Raw genomic sequence first — 21430 nt, 5'->3', positions numbered from 1 at the left:
CAACCACATAAAATATGCATCCAAGCCACACTGTTATCTTATCAGAAACATTTTGAGTCATTTTCTATTTCCTTAAAACCGGTTAAACTGATGTCATTTGGATATTTTGAAGAGAAAATCTTTCTTTAACTCTGGGATAGGCGTCAGTGGGACACCTGTCGACAACTTCCGGTGAAATTGGAGGGCGCGCAATTCAAATAAATAATCATAAAAATGATGGATATTAAAAATCTAGGTATATAGAATTGTCTTATATCGGTTAAAAGCTTAAAGTCTTTTTAATCTAACTGCATTGTCCGATTTACAATAGGCTTTACAGCGAAAGCATGCCATGCGATTGTTTGAGGACGGCGCCCCACATCAAAATATTTTTCAACCTGCACAGGCTTCGTAAAATGACGAATAGCAATTAAATATTCACTTACTTTTTTGAAAATCTTCCTCTGATTTGCAATCCCAAGGGTCCCAGCTACAACATGCATGGTTGTTTTGTTAGATAAAATCCTTCTTTATATCCCAAAAAGTCAGTTTTGTTGGTGCCATTGATTTGAGTAATTCACTCGTTCCAAATGCAGAGAAAGGAATCCGAAAAGCTACCGCTAAACTTTGTTAAAACAAGTCCAAATACATTTCTATTTAATCATCAGGTACTCTAAAATGTAACTAAACTATAATATTTCATACAGAAAGAAGTATGTTCAATAGAAAAGTAAAATTAGCAAGTGGCCGTCCTCTTTGTGTCACGTCCTGACTTTAGTTCCTTTTTTATGTCTCTATTTTAGTTTGGTCAGGGCGTGAATTGGGGTGGGCATTCTATGTTGTGTATTCTAGGTTTTGTATTTCTGTGTTTGGCCTGGTATGGTTCCCAATCAGAGGCAGCTGTCGATCGTTGTCTCTGATTGAGAACCATACTTAGGCAGCCTGTTTTCCCACTATGGGTTATGGGTAGTTGTTTTCCAACTCTGACTCCCAGTACCAAAACTCAAAATCCTTCCTCATTTGGGAAGAAACAAGCCTGAAACCTTGAACATAGACTGTTGACATCTAATGGAAGCCATAGGAATTGCAATCTAGGAGCTGGAATTGCATAGGACCCATAGCTTTCCATTGAAAGAGCATGGGCTCTCAAAAAAACCCAATTCCTGTTAGTTTTTCTTTGGATTTTCTCCTACCATATCAATTGTGTTATAGTCTCATACATTATTTTAAAATTTCTACAAACTTCAAAGTGTTTTCTATCCAACTGTACCAATTATATGCATATCCTGGCTACTGGGCCTGAGTAACAGGCAGTTTACTTTGGGCATGTCAGTCAGACAGGAAGTGGAGAAAAATAGACCCTAGCTTGAAGAAGTGTTAAAAAAATAAGTACAAATTCCCTGGTCCCCAAAAGTCTTTGCTCTGCGAAAGAAGCAGAGATGACAAGGAACTTTACCGATGTCATATAGATTGAAGCATTTATTTCATTCTATCGATTCATTAAATTATTCTGCCGAGCAAGGGTTTATTTAGTCCTCTAGGGCAACATATAATGACTGAAGAGAAGCTGCATGTATCTAATTACAGACAAGTGTAGGAAATTCTCAGCAGAAACATCTAAATTAGGCAAAAAACTAAAAACCCTGAACCCTCTTCAAAAAATAATTTGGCCATCTCTGACTGTAGCCTGCAGCACATTTTCTGTGTGTGCGGTATAGGGTCGGGTGCGGGCCTTTCAAATATATCTGGGGAGGTTGCAGCTGAGTTATTAATAATTGCAGGCGGGTGCAGGTGAACAAAAAGATCACCCACGCACCACTAGTGTGCTAACCCACCACACTGCTCCTATAGGAGCTCAGGACACTGCTGCAGGATGTCTATGCTTGTTGTGATATCAGGTCTCTCTGGACTGGATGACACGATGTGTATAGAGGAGAGTGTCGATATGGGCTCTGTGTTGAAACCATGGTGGAATCTGTTTACTGTAAACTGTAATGAGCATGGCTCGAACAACACTGACAGCTTTGAGTCGTGCCTGTTTAATCAGTTTATTTAATTATATAACATTCCGAAACAACAATTATTATAGAATGTCTATATTTAGTGTAAGAAATGTACTAAATTGTATGAGTGACATAATTTTACATTTTTGTAATTTAGCAGACACTCATATCCAAAGCGAATAATGGTGAATACATGGGAATCAAACACACAATGACCACATAATAATAATAACAATAATAATAATAACAATAATAATAATAATAACAATAATAATAATAATAACAATAATAATAATAATAATAATGATTACTATTATTGTTACCTTTTCTTTTTACGGGGAGAGGATTCATTGAAACAAGCAAAGAAAACACATGATTTTGTGATAGGCTAAATAAAAAACTAAATTATTCTCTGAAATAGGCACCCGTTGATTTTTAAAATTATTTATTTTAAGACTGTCATAGGACTGTAAATAATGTGTTACCAAACTATATGAGTTACTGTAAATGGATAGCAATTTTACACATACTGTACTGTACATACTGTACTGTACTGTAGTTTAAAGGTTATGGTAGGTCAAAAACATGACGTGTCCAGAAATCGTTTGAATGTTTCGTCATTATTGATTAACATCATTTTAATGAGTGTCTTAAAATTAAAGAGACGTTCAAGAGAAATAGCAACTCATATACACTTTAATGTCAAAAACAAAATCTATTCAAGTGTGTACAAAGTGCTTCATGTTGATGCTCTATTTTAATTTGTGCTCTCACATATTGTATTTTTCAAATTAATAATATATTACATTTCTTGCATAAAAAAAATCTAAGGGCTGGAGAAATGTAACCACTCCCAAATTCATAGACAGAGCTATGGATGACTGATCTTTAATGATAACAACATTATAGTTTTTTACCGTGTTTTGAGGCTGGGTTCTGATGGGGTTAACGACAGCTGAACGAAGCACATGAGGCACTCAGAAGTTATTTTCTTCAAGACGTACCATTCATTTATAAGTCAAAAAATGGATGGAGCAACTGCAGATTGCTCCTTTAACTTCTGTCATGAGAATGTCAGACGAAAATGTTTAGCTCATCTCTTGTGAACTAACAAAAGGCTATGATTACCATTCAACTCTGAATGGAAATGAATTCCTTTATAAATAGGTGGACAGCAGGATCCACTCCAATATCCAGTGATTTCTCTCTGGGCAATCGTGATTTGTGGCACAATGGGCCAGCCAGTCACGTAGCATATTCTTTCTCCCCTTTTAACTGGAGTGGCGATGAGTCTTCCTCTGTTCAAGATCTGCATTTTCCCTATCATCCCTTACACATAGGCATTCTTATCAAAGTGCTGTGCTCTGGAGGAGCTGCTGTATTTGGGTGGAGGCCGCTGGCTCATGGGCTGTGCATGCCCTCTAGGGTGGGAAGAGACATGGGAGGTGGAGGCAGGTCCTCCGTAGGCATAGCCTGTGCGACTGGAGCTGTTAGAGAGAAAGAGTGAAAGACAAAGGGAGAGAGACTTAGTGAAGTAAACTGATAATGTAATTTACCAAATGTCAATTACATGTATGCACATCATCATTGATATGTGACTCACCTTCTAGTGGAACTATCTACTACGGAGAAGCAGAATATCCCCCCTCCCAGAACACACAGGATAGATCCTGCCCAACCAATGAACAAGGCAACTCCCAGTTCATACCTGGAAAACAGGAGACTGGTTAATGAACAGCAACATTACTTCATCCAGGATCATGTGAGTCACTCCAATGTATGTCTGGTCCTATACGTCAAATGGGTTACTCACTTCTGAGCAACAAACATGGGGTCAAAAAACTCCGATGTTATTCTGTGTGCGTACAGGGAGCATGCGGACAACGAGCAGAGACCTGCAGAGAGGAAAATAACGTTCAGTTCTGCATACTACGCCATTATTGTACATCAACGGCTGTGACATGTCAAGTTACCGCTGAGTATGAAATTGACCCCGGCGAAGCAAGCCGTTCTGGCTTTGCTTTGGTCTGATCCCCCAATCTTGGTGCACTTCATTCCGACCAGGGCAAAGACGGCACCAAAGAAGCCCAGGCAGACAGCAGCGATCATCAGACCCCTGCAGGCCTGAATATAACCTGGAAGAAAGAGCACATAACATGTGAGATATATGTTACACACCTTTAGACAGGGCCGGCCCGCTCATTAGGCAGCTAGGCATCCGCCTATGGCGGCAGATTGAAGAGGGCTGCATTTTCTGATCTAAACTGACCAAGAAGCACCTGCAACAACACATTAAACCTCACATAATTATGCCCCAAACAATTACAATTTCTCTCTCAACCAGTGGCATATGAGCTTTTTAAGTGAGCGCTGATTCCGCCCTGTGATAAGCAGTGCCCTCCTTGTTGAAGGCAGAACCCCTCTCCAGGGTGCTGTTGAAGAGACGCATCGTTGCAGCGCTCCACCAACATTCCATCCCCAAAAAATTATCTAACATAAATCATGTACTGTAGCAGATATAGCATATGGTAGAAATAGTATTTGGCCTTTTCTGTAGCCTACAGGCTGTATGACATTGTAATGAGACAGAAACGTTTTACATCGTGCAAGTTTCTCCGATCAAAATAGCCTGATCTAAATGGTGCCCAATCAAATAAAACATGTGCTCACATGTTAAAACAAACATATCCTAATAACAGGACAGGTCAAAGTAAAATGGACAATACGGAATGGATAATCAGGCTACAATACTTCTGCATTTCCAATTGTGTAAACGCATTGCAAATGGGTTCAGGATAACTCCTCCTGATTAAGTTGGGTAGCTGATATTCAGAGCTTCAATAGCACAGGAATTAGGACTAATAAAGCCAATGCAACAAACTGTTTTACAAACGATGGGCCTACCACATGGATGGGCATTTCTAAAATTCCATTGCGAGCCGACATGGTAGGCTACACTCCAGTAAGCATGGACAGACGCTAACTTCTTTTATCCGATTTATTTTGGTCCTGTCCAAACCATCCGTCTTTTTTGTGCAGACGTCTGTGTTTAGTTCAGATTTTGTCCGGTCTGGACCAGCCTTGATTTGGCCCAAACATACATGTCTATAAAATGTATTTTCAACTTTTATTCAGAACCCGAAAATGAACATGATTTCAATGTCGGAAAATGTGTATTTTCAAAGTCTGGAAAAATAAGTATTTTAGACATCTTTTCAAGTTAATTTTGCTTACTGGAATATTCTAGTAGAGGAGGCCATTTTTGCTCTCGCATAGGGTGGCAGAATGGCCAGGACCTGCGCTTCCTTTAGGCAATGCTTCTTGATTTTATGTAGACCTATAGTCAGCAAAGTCTATGGTTCTAAGCATTAGCTAAATGTCCCCCAGCCATTTCCTCCAATGCCCTCCACATCTCGTTCCACTCACAAACCATACAGGATCACAAGACCTTAATTGGCTTGGCTAACTGTGCAAGCAACTAATTGGTTCAGTATGAGAAAACAATCATTTGTTATGCTAAGGTCCTCACAGTCTTGGCATTGGAGCTGCCTTTGAGACGTGATTTACAGGCACATATTAGCTTGGTGGTTAACCCCTGAAACTAGCCAACCATGGAAAATCAGCCCCAGGCTCCCAGTAAATCTAATTTATAGCCTCCCATGATGTTAGGCTAAACATTGACATCTCTGAAGGTAGATGAGTTGTCCCTGGGAGAACACTTGCATTGTGACTTCCCCACAAATCTATTAGCACTGTCAAGCTCCGAGCACTATATCTTTCCAAGTAATGAGAAATTGAAACTGTGGCGCAGTTACAGTGAGGTGGCGGATCCACTGACCCTCATCTGAGACCGAAGATGAAACACTGTTAGTCTGCAGACTCTGCACTTTTGTTAACGTCTATGAAATCTAATACAACCCATGTAACACGTTTGTACAGCTAGTCCATGCCTACTGAATGCATTGAGATGTAATTGCTTGATCTACTGGATCAAAAAGTATATATTTACACAATGAGGGCGTTAGAATCACAATCATTTTCTGTTTGGTTAAGGCAAAACTGAATCGGGTTGGCTTAGAATGTTGACAGCGTGTAAAGCTATATTTATTCTCCAATGTTTATTGAAAGCATAAGTAAATTTGCACAATGAGTCACGCTGGTTTCAATGATTCGGGAGACAAGCGTGCATAATGAAAGTTCCTGAGGGATCAGTGACAGTACTAACCCCCCGCCGAAGTTGTGGCAGTGTCGGACGGACTAGTAGTAGTGGTGTCGGACGGACCATTCCCGCTGTCTCCCTTAATGGTCCATTATTCTGTCAAGCTGGTATCAATGATTCGGGAGACAGGCGTGTGTAATGAAAGTCCCAGAGGGATCCGTGAAAGAGCACTTGTTGTCTCTTAACCCTCGTCATGTGTTCCGATCGAATTGGACCAATTTACAAGGTTTCTCTCTGAAAAATGTAGTTAATTTAATATAATTGTCATAAGGTTCCATGACTTTGTCCACACAAGGCATCTGAACACACAAAATACATTTTGATGATTTTCATTATATTTTGGGTTGTTTTATTTAACTTTTGTACACCTGTGGTGTTCCCGGTCAAAAATGACAGGTCATTAGAAATTAATGGGTGAGTACAATTAGTGTATCAAATTGAGTTCAGGCACATGCCCATTCATCAGATCGACACACTTCCTCTCCCAGACCCGCACATGCATGTGTGTTTGAGCACACACACCTGCCTCCCCTTCTTGGCTTCCATGGCAACCCCCACGGGAATCTTTCACCCATGGGAACCACACCTGTTGGCATTCTCACAAACAATCGCAACAATGTTTCAATAATATATGGACATTTTCTCGCAGCTCTGGTATATAAAGCTTTTTTGAGGCCTTGCTCACAATTCATTCTGCGGCAGCACAATGACCAAATGATATACTGTATGTGAGGCTCTTGATCATATCTTTGATCATGACACTGGTGAGGAGGAGAGAGGTCAGGAAACTGACAGTGAAGATGCATTAGAGGAGGAAGTGTCAGAAGTTGAAGACAACACAGAATATGATCCAGACCAAGAGTGGATGTGGAACCATCCAGGGATGAGGAAGAGGGCCCTGCTGAGGTTGTTGTTACATTCCAGTGATGAGGAAGAGGGCCCTGCTGAGGTTGTTGTTACATTCCAGTGATGAGGAAGAGGGCCCTGCTGAGGTTGTTGTTACATTCCAGTGATGAGGAAGAGGGCCCTGCTGAGGTTGTTGTTACATTCCAGTGATGAGGAGGAGGGCCCTGCTGAGGTTGTTGTTACATTCCAGTGATGAGGAAGAGGGCCCTGCTGAGGTTGTTGTTACAATCCAGTGATGAGGAAGAGGGCCCTGCTGAGGTTGTTGTTACATTCCAGTGATGAGGAAGAGGGCCCTGCTGAGGTTGTTGTTACATTCCAGTGATGAGGAAGAGGGCCCTGCTGAGGTTGTTGTTACATTCCAGTGATGAGGAAGAGGGCCCTGCTGAGGTTGTTGTTACATTCCAGTGATGAGGAAGAGGGCCCTGCTGAGGTTGTTGTTACATTCCAGTGATGAGGAAGAGGGCCCTGCTGAGGTTGTTGTTACAATCCAGTGATGAGGAAGAGGGCCCTGCTGAGGTTGTTGTTACATTCCAGTGATGAGGAGGAGGGCCCTGCTGAGGTTGTTGTTACATTCCAGTGATGAGGAGGAGGGCCCTGCTGAGGTTGTTGTTACATTCCAGTGATGAGGAGGAGGGCCCTGCTGAGGTTGTTGTTACATTCCAGTGATGAGGAAGAGGGCCCTGCTGAGGTTGTTGTTACATTCCAGTGATGAGGAAGAGGGCCCTGCTGAGGTTGTTGTTACATTCCAGTGATGAGGAGGAGGGCCCTGCTGAGGTTGTTGTTACAATCCAGTGATGAGGAAGAGGGTCCTGCTGAGGTTGTTGTTACATTCCAGTGATGAGGAAGAGGGCCCTGCTGAGGTTGTTGTTACAATCCAGTGATGAGGAAGAGGGCCCTGCTGAGGTTGTTGTTACATTCCAGTGATGAGGAAGAGGGCCCTGCTGAGGTTGTTGTTACATTCCAGTGATGAGGAAGAGGGCCCTGCTGAGGTTGTTGTTACATTCCAGTGATGAGGAAGAGGGCCCTGCTGAGGTTGTTGTTACATTCCAGTGATGAGGAAGAGGGCCCTGCTGAGGTTGTTGTTACATTCCAGTGATGAGGAAGAGGGCCCTGCTGAGGTTGTTGTTACAATCCAGTGATGAGGAAGAGGGCCCTGCTGAGGTTGTTGTTACATTCCAGTGATGAGGAGGAGGGCCCTGCTGAGGTTGTTGTTACATTCCAGTGATGAGGAGGAGGGCCCTGCTGAGGTTGTTGTTACATTCCAGTGATGAGGAGGAGGGCCCTGCTGAGGTTGTTGTTACATTCCAGTGATGAGGAAGAGGGCCCTGCTGAGGTTGTTGTTACATTCCAGTGATGAGGAAGAGGGCCCTGCTGAGGTTGTTGTTACATTCCAGTGATGAGGAGGAGGGCCCTGCTGAGGTTGTTGTTACATTCCAGTGATGAGGAAGAGGGCCCTGCTGAGGTTGTTGTTACATTCCAGTGATGAGGAAGAGGGCCCTGCTGAGGTTGTTGTTACATTCCAGTGATGAGGAGGAGGGCCCTGCTGAGGTTGTTGTTACATTCCAGTGATGAGGAAGAGGGCCCTGCTGAGGTTGTTGTTACATTCCAGTGATGAGGAAGAGGACCCTGCTGAGGTTGTTGTTACATTCCAGTGATGAGGAGGAGGGCCCTGCTGAGGTTGTTGTTACATTCCAGTGATGAGGAAGAGGGCACTGCTGAGGTTGTTGTTACATTCCAGTGATGAGGAAGAGGACCCTGATGAGGTTGTTGTTACATTCCAGTGATGAGGAAGAGGACCCTGCTGAGGTTGTTGTTACATTCCAGTGATGAGGAAGAGGGCCCTGCTGAGGTTGTTGTTACATTCCAGTGATGAGGAGGAGGGCCCTGCTGAGGTTGTTGTTACATTCCAGTGATGAGGAAGAGGGCCCTGCTGAGGTCGTTGTTACATTCCAGTGATGAGGAAGAGGGCCCTGCTGAGGTTGTTGTTACATTCCAGTGATGAGGAAGAGGGCCCTGCTGAGATTGTTGTTACATTCCAGTGATGAGGAAGAGGGCCCTGCTGAGGTTGTTGTTACATTCCAGTGATGAGGAAGAGGACCCTGCTGAGGTTGTTGTTACATTCCAGTGATGAGGAAGAGGGCCCTGCTGAGGTTGTTGTTACATTCTGGTCAAAGAATGGGAATTTGTCCTGGTCTTCATCCCCATCTGAGAGGAGAGGTCGGCTGTCGGCTGAAAATGTTATCAGGGTGTCCCCGGGGCAACGAGATACGCCATATCCCGGGATGATGACATAACATCCTGCTTCGAACTGTGCTCTGTGCTGACAGAGTCAATCAAAATTATCGTGATAAACATGACCAACTTGGAGGGGAGACGTGTTCACAAAGACAAGGAGGTGGACCAGACACACGTCCAAGCATACGTGGGTCTCTTGATTTTGACTGGTGTGTTTTATTTATTTTACTTTTATTTAACTAGGCAAGTCAGTTAAGAACAAATTCTTATTTTCAATGACGGCCTAGGAACAGTGGGTTAACTGCCTGTTCAGGGGCAGAACGACAGATTTGTACCTTGTCAGCTCTGGGGTTTGAACTTGCAACCTTCCGGTTACTAGCCGGTTACAACGCTCGAACCACTAGGCTACCCTGCCGCCCCACGTCATGTGTGTACAGATCCAGAAACTAATCTGCCACCAGTTTATGGGATACATAGTCTGGTCGGGCATTTTTTTGTGCCACTGTGTCACTCCAGACATTTCACATGTTGTCCCGGGGGGGTTATCTTCAACAACCGTGATACAAAACCAGACCGCTGACAACAAGACAAGCTGGCAGCAATCAGAGAGGTTTGGCCCAGTTGGTGGAGCACTTGCCACTCATCTATAACCCAGGCCCAGACATCACAGTGGATGACCGTCTGGTCGCTTTTAGTGGAGGCTGCCCATTCTAACAGTACATGCCAAGCAAACCTTCTAAATATGGAATAAAGATATGGGAAGCATGTTATTCCAGGACACGTTACGCCTGAAATATGCAGGTTTACACCAGGAAGCCTGCTGACGGTGTTCCCGAAGGGAACCAGGGGAAGCGGGTGGTCCTGGAAATGACTGCAGGTCTCCAGGGGAACAACATGACGTGACAATTTCTTCACCTCATATGGTCTTTGTCAAGAGCTGCTCCAAAAAATATATCATATTTGGGACGGTCAGAAGGAACAAGCCTGAGTGGCCTCCTGCCTTACTCACTACCAAGGACAGGGATCGTTTTTCCTCTTTGCCTTCACCGATACACACACTCTTGTGTCCTACTGCCCGAATGTGCTCCCGATGACAACTCTGCACAGGGATGCCGCTGTGAGTACCAAGGAGGACGAGAAGCCCAACGCTGTCCTGGATTACAACAGGAACAAAGGGGGAGTTGACAACCTTGATTGTTACTTTTTATCTCATGTACTTTTTGTTCTATTACCAGATTAGTTTTATCTGCACCATAAAAATAAGACATGTTGTTGTTTGGTGAAATGCTCATTGAATTTGTGAACAATATGGAGTCCGTTCTATTAATTTTAATATGTAAATATGTTTTAGATGTGATAAATTAAAACACCACGTTGATGTCATTTTTCACGTTACATGCAAGACATGAAGTATCACTTGTGTGTACTCATTATTTTATTCACTGATTGTTGCTCTTTTGCAGGCTCCTGGCACGTACTCTTGTAAGAGAATGACGACACGTTGGCCCATGGTGATGTTCTTCAACATCCTAGATGTGTCGGCCTACAAGGCGTTTGTGGTGTGGATGGAGGTGAATCCACCTGGAAGCAGGGATTCTTCAAGAGGAGACTATCCCTAGAAGAGTTGGAGAAAGCCATGGTGGCACCCCTCATTCAAAGGTGCCAACACCTTCCTCCAACACCATCTTCAACTGAAGCGATATACAAGGGCCAGAAGCAAGATCTACGGCCGCCAGAAACAGAAGATACAGAAGGAAGAGGTGAGATCTGTGTGCACCAAGAGATGTCAAAACGAGCATTATGTTCCATAAATGTAGTACATATATTTGCAAGGCACATGCAACAACCACCACGTATTGCACAACATGTGCATGAGAACACATAAAATGTAACCACCGTTGATTGACAGATTGTGAAGATTTTATTGTTTTTGTTATTGTTAATAATACGGTTATTGTTACTGTTGTTCTTTAATGTGTTCAGACATTAATTTTGTAATATGGTAAAGTTTTCATGTGTAGTTTTGTGCCTATGTCCTTTCTTTACAAATAAAATCGCACTGGTCTGTTTTGACCAGGAACACAACGTATATTATTTTGTGTCGCTATTTAAACATATTAAATAGTTTCAAAACAAATGTCCTTTTTAAACTTTGACACAAAGTAGTCTGTGATAAATAGCACAATATGTTTCATCTGAATATTTGTTATAGTCAAAATAATCCATATCTTATGCCTTTTTAAACTCAAAAACGAGTTGTATGAGCTCAGATCAATGAGGCCTACAGGCAATAAATAGCAAATATAAGTTGAAAACTTGTAATGTTCACAAGATCCTAAATCGATTAAAAAAAGATCTAAGACAACATTAGGTGATAATATATATATTATTATGGATTTATAATCAGCTATAATGGGGCGGTCATTTTGGACTGGGAACACAGAATAAATTAACATGAAGGAACACAACAGGAGGGTTAAATACATTATTACAGTTGTACTTAGCGAATTCTAGCCATAATTGTGTTGACTCGAAATCAGTCACAGCACCTCAAAACAAGACATGGTGTTACGCCCTGGCCATAGAGAGGCTTTCATTCTCTATTTTGGTTAGGCCAGGGTGTGACTAGGGTGGGCATTCTATGTTCATTTTCTATGCTTATATTTCTTTGTGGTTTGGCCGTGTGGTTCTCAATCAGAGGCAGCTGACTATCGTTGTCTCTGATTGAGAACCATACTTAGGTAGCCTTTTCCCACTGGGTTTTGTGGGTAGGTAATTTCTGTTTTGTGTTTTTCACAATGCAGGACTGTTTCGGGTTTTCCCTTTGTTGTTTTTGTTAATTCAGTGTTCAGTTCAATAAAGAAATATGAACACTTACCAAGCCGCGCTTTGGTCCGACTACTCTTCCTCATCTGACGACGAAAGCCGTTACACATGGTAACAAGAACAAGATAAAAATGGTTCTTGTTGCCAGGTGTAACATGGCAGTTACTTGTCATTGTTCTTAGCAACAGTATCTGGCCATCCAGAAACACAGCAACTCACAGACTTCTGCCCAATTGAAGCGTGCACATCGTTTTCCTGGCATTCTCAGTTAATCCTTCTATAAGGAGTTCTTACATTTTAAAAGCTGTATTGCAGGGGTAGGCAACCCTGTTCCTGAAGTGTCGCAGGCACTGCAGGATTTTGTTCCAACTAGGCAGCACACCTGACCCAACTGAGATAATTGATCAGTTCAGGGATTGCCTAATTTCAACACCCTTGGTCTGCCAGGTTGGTTCAATCAAAAACATGAAGTGGCCCTCCAGGACCAGGGTTGTCCCTGAAGTTTTGTAGGACAGTAGACCAGGAGACCAATAGGCCAGTAAGCCAGTAGACCAATAGACCAGTAGACCAATTTTCAGTAGACCAGTAGGCCAATAGACCAGTAGACCTATAGGACAGTTGACCGATAGACCAGTAGGCAGTGGTGAAAAAAGTACCCAATTGTCAAACTTGAGTAAAAGTAAAGATACCTTAAAACCTCTTGAAACTAGGGGGCACTATTTTCATTTTTGGAAAAATAACGTTCCCAAAGTAAACGGGCTATTTTGTGAGGACAAGATGCTAGAATATGCATATAATTGACAGCTTTGTTTCTCTCTTTCCTACTAAGAAGCCACCTGTCCCGGTTGATATATTATCGATTAGATATTTGAAAAACACCTTGAGGATTGATTATAAAAAACGTTTACCATGTTTCTGTCGATATTATGTATCTAATTTGGAATATTTTTCGGCGTTGTCGTGACCTCAGTTTCCGGTGGATTTCTCAACCAAACGTGAAGTACAAACGGAGGTGTTTCGGCTATAAAAAATAATCTTTATGGGACAAAATGAACATTTGCTGTCTAACTGGGAGTCTCGTGAGTGAAAACATCCGAAGCTCATCAAAGGTAAACAATTTAAATTGATTGCTTTTCTGATTTTCGTGACCAAGCTGCCTGCTGCTAGCTAGGCATAATGCTATGCTAGGCTATCGATAAACTTACACAAATGCTTGTCTTGCTTTGGCTGTAAAGCATAATTTCAAAATCTGAGATGACAGGGTGATTAACAAAAGGCTAAGCTGTGTTTCAATATATTTCACTTGTGATTTCATGAATATGAATATTCTCTAGTAATATTTTTTGTCCGTTGCGTTATGCTAATTAGTGTCAGTTGATGACAATTCTCCCGGATCCGGGAGAGGGAGTTCCGAGAGGTTTTAATAGAAAATGACTCAAGTAAAAGGGAGTCACCCAGTAAAATACTACTTGAGTAAAAGTCTAAAAGCATTTGCTTTTAAATATACTTAAGTATTGAAAATAAATGTATTTGCTAAAATGTACTTAAATACAAATATAAATAATTTCAAATTCCTTACAGTAAACAAAGCAGACCGTCACATTTTCTTTTCTTCTTATTGACGGATAGCCAGGGGCTCCAACTCTAAAATATGATTTACAAATGAAGCATTTGTGTTTAGTCTGCCAGATCAGGGGCAGAAGGGATGACCAGGGATGTTCTCTTGATAAGTGTGTGAATTAGAACATGTTCCTGTCCAGCTTAGCGTTAGCATTAAAATGAACGAGTACTTTAGGGTGTCATGGAAAATATATTACAGTAGAAAGTACATAATGTCCTTTAGGAATGTAGTGAAGTAAAACGTTGTCAAAAATATTAATGGTAAAGTACAGATACCCCAAAAAACAACTTAGGTAATACTAAAGTATTTTTACTTAAGTACTTTACACCACTGCCAATAGACCAGTAGGCCAGTAGGACATTAGACAAGTAAACCAGTAGGCAAATGTTGCTAAACAGAAACTATAACACACAATGACAAAAAAGTTACTTTGAGCAGACCGTCCAGTGCCAGCATGGATGGAAAGTCCTTGCAGTTGGAGACTCCTGTTGAATCAGTGACACATGCCTTCCACAGGTTGGACCAGTAGGTAGCTGTGGTGATGACTGTGCCGTCCAGAGAGGACACCTTCCAGTAATCCGTGGGTATGGTGGAGGAGATCAGGACCCAGCCAGATGTGGTCAGAATAAAGGCCAAAATCTCTGTCACCATGTCACTCATCGTGTACAGTACACTAGCGCTTACTACTGAAGTTGGTGAGTAATGCAGAGGTCACGGAAAAGTAGCGATGTGACTGACGGTCCACTGGCCAATGAAGCTTGTTGAAGACAATCTCAGGCATGGGCTCTGGAGCAGTAACTCAGGTTAAATGGCCATGGTGGGATTGATGGTTAATATGTTCTGGAATGTTTCCTATTCATCAGGGAGGGGTTTAGCCCTCGTTGTCAATGACTGACCAATGGTATCTAGCTTCCTCCACCCCCTCACTTCACACACATCACTCACTGTGATAGAGTTGATGGGAGTTAACTGTACAGAAAGGTCAAAGGTGGAGGATGCACTGTCATGATGTGTCAAAATGTGTCATGATGACTTCATATATGATGCCTCACATAACAAGAGGATAAATATACGTGATTCAGAAGATTTCGGACTTATGGGCCTAGAACTTAGATGACGTAGCACAACCAGCCTGCACATCTCAAAGGGGATCATCACATTTAGCATGGGGGACATGAGACAGACACTTTCGACTCTGTTGTTGTAACAACCTGCTCATAGGGGAGTTATTAAGTATTAAATAACAAGAAAATGTGACCGAAGGTTAAAAGTAGAATAATACTGATAACTCATTAACCTGCACCATGGACTGATGCTTCAGAGAGAGAGAGAAAGAGACATAGAGAGAGATGTCATTCAATGACATGGTAGTTAAAAATGAAGTATCATCACATCTGATTTGACAAACAATGGGAAGGAACTAGTTAACAAAACAGGAAGGAACTAGTTATACATAACAGGAACGTACTAGTTAACAAAACAGGAAGGAACTAGTTAACATAACAGGAAATAACTATTTAACATAACATGAAGGAACTAGTTAACAAAACAGGAAGGACTAGTTAACATAACAGGAAGTAACTAGTTCACATAACAGGAAGGAACTAGTTACCAAAACAGGAAATAACTAGTTCACATAACAGGAAGGAACTAGATAACAAAACAAGCAAACAAATGGCTATACATAGTCATAGATCCTATAGTACATAGGGATACAGAAGGAATACTTTCTTCCTAACAATTTTTTACAGTTACGTTAGTGGTCCATCTAGTGGTAAACTATTGTACATGTGCACAGTTTGAAACACCACCACATGAGGGAGTTTTGAGAGATCAACGTGCACTTGACATGCACAGAATGCAGCCTTAAAAAGGCAGTATCAAAAAGCGCTACATTTCTTAAGTCAACGTTTCCAAAGTAATGATCCAGAAACTTGGCATATGATGATTGCCTGTGTCACTGGGAATGTATCCTTTATAGTCTCTGTACTTTGGGACAACAGAGAGATATCAAATCAAAATCAAATCAAATTTTATTTGTCACATACACATGGTTAGCAGATGTTAATGCGAGTGTAGCGAAATGCTTGTGCTTCTAGTTCCGACAATGCAGTAATAACCAACAAGTAATCTAACTAACAATTCCAAAACTACTGTCTTGTACACAGTGTGAGGGGATAAAGAATATGTACATAAGGATATATGAATGAGTGATGGTACAGAGCAGCATAGGCAGATACAGTAGATTGTATCGAGTACAGTATATACATATGAGATGAGTATGTAAACAAAGTGGCATAGTTAAAGTGGCTAGTGATACATGTATTGCATAAGGATACAGTCGATGATATAGAGTACAGTATATACGTATGCCTATGAGATGAATAATGTAGGGTAAGTAACATTATATAAGGTAGCATTGTTTAAAGTGGCTAGTGATATATTTACATCATTTCCCATCAATTCCCATTATTAAAGTGGCTGGAGTTGAGTCAGTGTCAGTGTGTTGGCAGCAGCCACTCAATGTTAGTGGTGGCTGTTTAACAGTCTGATAGCCTTGAGATAGAAGCTGTTTTTCAGTCTCTCGGTCCCAGCTTTGATGCACCTGTACTGACCTCGCCTTCTGGATGATAGCGGGGTGAACAGGCAGTGGCTCGGGTGGTTGATGTCCTTGATGATCTTTATGGCCTTCCTGTGACATCGGGTGGTGTAGGTGTCCTGGAGGGCAGGTAGTTTGCCCCCGGTGATGCGTTGTGCAGACCTCACTACCCTCTGGAGAGCCTTACGGTTGAGGGCGGAGCAGTTGCCGTACCAGGCGGTGATACAGCCCGCCAGGATGCTCTCGATTGTGCATCTGTAGAAGTTTGTGAGTGCTTTTGGTGACAAGCCGAATTTCTTCAGCCTCCTGAGGTTGAAGAGGCGCTGCTGCGCCTTCTTCACAATGCTGTCTGTGTGAGTGGACCAATTCAGATTGTCTGTGATGTGTATGCCGAGGAACTTAAAACTTGCTACCCTCTCCACTACTGTTCCATCGATGTGGATAGGGGGGTGTTCCCTCTGCTGTTTCCTGAAGTCCACAATCATCTCCTTAGTTTTGTTGACGTTGAGTGTGAGGTTATTTTCCTGACACCACACTCCGAGGGCCCTCACCTCCTCCCTGTAGGCCGTCTCGTCGTTGTTGGTAATCATGGTGTCAATTCCCTTTTCAATGTCCTCAGAAGAGATTGAACGCAGCTGAATAATATATCTCAGCAATGTTATAACTACAATTACTAGTTCTTCTCAACCAAGCCTATAATGGCCACTGCATTTGGCAGAGCTATGTCTCTATTTTTACATGTTGTCCTGTACACTGGCACGTACCTCATACAGGAGCCACTGTGATTCAGTACGTGTACCGCCTGTTCTCTCAGTCTTTCCTGAGGATTACACATTGGCCATGGCAAAATCACCTGGAACATAAATATGTAAGAACATGAATTGTTCTAATAGATTATATTTAAAATTCCACAATGTGATCAAATCCACTAGTGGTAAACTATATTTAACAAATATAACAAACTGTAACAACTGTCAAAATACTTTCTGTCAACGAAGAACAACATGCTCCAAATGGAATGATCTGATACCCTCCAAAATATTTTCCATAAGATAATGTATTTTTATCTGACAATTTGCATTCACAAAATCAGTGGCATTAAAACATACGCGTAAATATAGGATATTTAAGAAAATATCTACAAATAGACAAGGACTATTGGATATACGAATGTTGCAGTTTTGAGTTACAAAATGTTGCTGTTTCATTTTAGTTTCTTCTTTTTGTAGAGCGCATCACCTGTAGGCGCAGTTTATTAATGAATAAAATGCATATTATGCACGTATCATATGATTGTCAGTCAATTCAATTTAATGTACTTAACAACTTTTGCACAGTATGATCATACTAATAAGACAGGAACATGAAACACAGTAAAGATAGAATACTCGTGAACCAGGATATTTTTCATTCTGTGAACCAGGATGCTTTTCATTCTGTGAACCAGGATGTTTTTCATTCTGTGAACCAGGATGTTTTTCATTCTGTGAACCAGGATCTTTTTCATTCTGTGAACCAGGATGTTTTTCATTCTGTGAACCAAGATGTTTTTCGGTCTGGTGTCATATTAACATTAAAGAAATAAAGGACTAATCAGTAAGCCATAAGACAATCAGCAATGTGACAAAGTTCAGTTACTAGTTCAACTATTCCTGTTTACAGAGTTGGCCAATTTACGATAAAAATAGCTTTTTTTTTTTACCTTAGAGAAACTTTGGATGGACTATAAACTCAATATTATACAATGTACATGTGTGACACAAAGATCCCCCCCAAAAAATGTGTTCTGGAACAGGAAACAGGAAGCTGTAGACACATACCGCAGCAGTTGTCCCAAAGAGTAATCTCCCTTTTTGTGTATTGACATCTGAACTCGACCTTAAGTATAGGTTCAAGGTATTTGACCTTGAACCTATACTCATCTTACCTAGAGTGCTTCACCCCAACACTATCGAATGCAGTGAGAATGTTTGCAGTGGTACTTTATTTGACCCTGCTGGTCATCTGTGAATGTTTGAAAATCTTGGCCATGTTCTGTTATAATCTCCACCCGGCACAGACAGAAGATGACTGGCCACCCCTCAGAGCCTGGTTCCTCTCTAGGTTTCTTCCTAGGTTCCTGCATTTCTAGGGAGTTTTTCCTGGCCACCGGGCTTCTAAAACTGCATTGCTTGCAGTTTGGGCTTTTAGGTTGAGCTTCTGTATAGCACTTTGTGACATTGGCTCATGCAAAAAGGGCTTTATAAATAAATGTGATTGATTGATACTTTATTTGTCACTATGTGTACAGTATTGAGGCTACAACTAGCTAGGAGGGGAAGCTGGTTCGAGTGGGGGACCGGGTTAGGAGAACTCCTAATCCACCTGTTAATTGTTAATTAAGTTCAAGCCTGTGGAAAATAAAGCTGCGTTCATACCTTAACACCTTGACTTAATCCACATTTTGTTGTGTTATAGCCTGAATTGAAAATGGATTAAATATGTTTTGCCCATCTACACACAATAACCTATAATGACAAAGTGAAAACACGTATTCAGACATTTTTGCAAATGCATTTAAAATGAAATACATGTATCTAATTTACACACGTATTCACACTCCTGAGACAATACATGTTAGAATTACATTTGGCAGTGATTACAGCTGTGTGTCTTTCTGGTTAAGTCTCTGAGAGCTTTACACACCTGGATTGTACAACATTTGCACAGTACTCTTTTTTTTATTCTTCAAGCTCTGTCAAGTTAGTTGTTCATCACAGCCATGTTCAAGTCTTGCCATGGCGTTTCAAGCTGATTTAATTCAAAATTGTAACTAGTCCACTCAGGAACATTCAGTGTTATCTTGGTAAGCAACTCCGGCGTATATTTGGCCTTGGTGAATTTGTCTCCCAGTGTCTGTTGGAAAGCAAACTGAACCAGGTTTACCTCTAGGATTTTGCCTGTGCTTAGCTCTTTTCTGTTTATTTTTATCCTAAAGATCTCCCTAGTCCTTACCGATGACAAGCATACCCATAACATGATGTATCCACCACCATGCTTGAAATTATGAAGAGTGGTACTCAGTTACAGTGCCTTGCGAAAGTACTCGGCCCCCTTGAACTTTGCGACCTTTTGCCACATTTCAGGCTTCAAACATAAAGATATAAAACTGATTTTTTTTGTGAAGAATCAACAACAAGTGGGACACAATCATGAAGTGGAACGACATTTATTGGATATTTCAAACTTTTTTAACAAATCAAAACTGAAAAATTGGGCGTGCAAAATTATTCAGCCCCTTTACTTTCAGTGCAGCAAACTCTCTCCAGAAGTTCAGTGAGGATCTCTGAATGATCCAATGTTGACCTAAATGACTAATGATGATAAATACAATCCACCTGTGTGTAATCAAGTCTCCGTATAAATGCACCTGCACTGTGATAGTCTCAGAGGTCCGTTAAAAGCGCAGAGAGCATCATGAAGAACAAGGAACACACCAGGCAGGTCCGAGATACTGTTGTGAAGAAGTTTAAAGCCGGATTTGGATGCAAAAAGATTTCCCAAGCTTTAAACATCCCAAGGAGCACTGTGCAAGCGATAATATTGAAATGGAAGGAGTATCAGACCACTGCAAATCTACCAAGACCTGGCCGTCCCTCTAAACTTTCAGCTCATACAAGGAAAAGACTGATCAGAGATGCAGCCAAGAGGCCCATGATCACTCTGGATGAACTGCAGAGATCTACAGCTGAGGTGGGAGACTCTGTCCATAGGACAACAATCAGTCGTATATTGCACAAATCTGGCCTTTATGGAAGAGTGGCAAGAAGAAAGCCATTTCTTAAAGTTATCCATAAAAAGTGTCGTTTAAAGTTTGCCACAAGCCACCTGGGAGACACACCAAACATGTGGAAGAAGGTGCTCTGGTCAGATGAAACCAAAATTGAACTTTTTGGCAACAATGCAAAACGTTATGTTTGGCGTAAAAGCAACACAGCTGAACACACCATCCCCACTGTCAAACATGGTGGTGGCAGCATCATGGTTTGGGCCTACTTTTCTTCAGCAGGGACAGGGAAGATGGTTAAAATTGATGGGAAGATGGATGGAGCCAAATACAGGACCATTCTGGAAGAAAACCTGATGGAGTCTGCAAAAGACCTGAGACTGGGACGGAGATTTGTCTTCCAACAAGACAATGATCCAAAACATAAAGCAAAATCTACAATGGAATGGTTCAAAAATAAACATATCCAGGTGTTAGAATGGCCAAGTCAAAGTCCAGACCTGAATCCAATCGAGAATCTGCAGAAAGAACTGAAAACTGCTGTTTACAAATGCTCTCCATCCAACCTCACTGAGCTCGAGCTGTTTTGCAAGGAGGAATGGGAAATAATTTCAGTCTCTCGATGTGCAAAACTGATAGAGACATACCCCAAGCGACTTACAGCTGTAATCGCAGCAAAAGGTGGCGCTACAAAGTATTAACTTAAGGGGGCTGAATAATTTTGCACGCCCAATTTTTCAGTTTTTGATTTGTTAAAAAAGTTTGAAATATCCAATAAATGTCGTTCCACTTCATGATTGTGTCCCACTTGTTGTTGATTCTTCACAAAAAAATACAGTTTTATATCTTTATGTTTGAAGCTTGAAATGTGGCAAAAGGTCGCAAAGTTCAAGGGGGCCGAACACTTTCGCAAGGCACTGTATGTGTTGTTTTGGATTTGCCCCAAACATAATGCTTTGTATTCAGAACATAAAGTTAATTTCTTTGCTAAATGTTTTGCAGTTTTACTTTAGTGCCTTGTTTCAAACAGGATGCATGTTTTGGAATATTTGTATTCTGTACAGGCTTCCTTCTTTTCCCTCTGTCAATTAGAATGTTGTTGATCCATCCTCAGTTTTCTCTTCTCACAGCCATTCAACTCTATAACTGTTTAAGTCACCATTGGCCTGGGGAAATCCCTGAGCGGTTTCCTTCCTCTCCGGCAACTAAGTTACGAAGGACACCTACCGGTATCTTTGTAGTGACAGGGTGTATTAATACACATCCAAAGTGTAAT

At 41.5% G+C, this 21430-nt stretch overlaps 1 protein-coding gene across 2 annotated transcripts; it reads right to left on the bottom strand.

Moving 5' to 3' along the window:
• Positions 1–3151: 3151 nt before the first annotated feature.
• LOC139380319 (claudin-10-like) lies at positions 3152–14449 on the bottom strand. 2 transcript variants are annotated; one of them, XM_071122917.1, is made up of 5 exons: positions 14230–14449; positions 3956–4117; positions 3796–3877; positions 3586–3690; positions 3152–3469 (listed from the first exon to the last, which is right to left on the bottom strand). In XM_071122917.1, exons 1-5 carry the CDS (start codon positions 14447–14449, stop codon positions 3313–3315), a joined length of 726 nt encoding a protein of 241 aa, XP_070979018.1. In that variant the 3' UTR covers positions 3152–3312. The 2 variants fall into 2 exon arrangements, with proteins under 2 accessions (XP_070979018.1, XP_070979019.1); XM_071122918.1 differs by having other exon boundaries at positions 3152–3463.
• Between the last annotated feature and the right edge of the window lie 6981 nt (positions 14450–21430).

Source organism: Oncorhynchus clarkii, chromosome 22 (assembly GCF_045791955.1).
Source record: "Oncorhynchus clarkii lewisi isolate Uvic-CL-2024 chromosome 22, UVic_Ocla_1.0, whole genome shotgun sequence".
NCBI classification, from domain to species: domain Eukaryota; kingdom Metazoa; phylum Chordata; class Actinopteri; order Salmoniformes; family Salmonidae; genus Oncorhynchus; species Oncorhynchus clarkii.
Note: the sequence above shows the minus strand (reverse complement) of the source record. Positions and strands in the feature narration are given on the sequence as shown.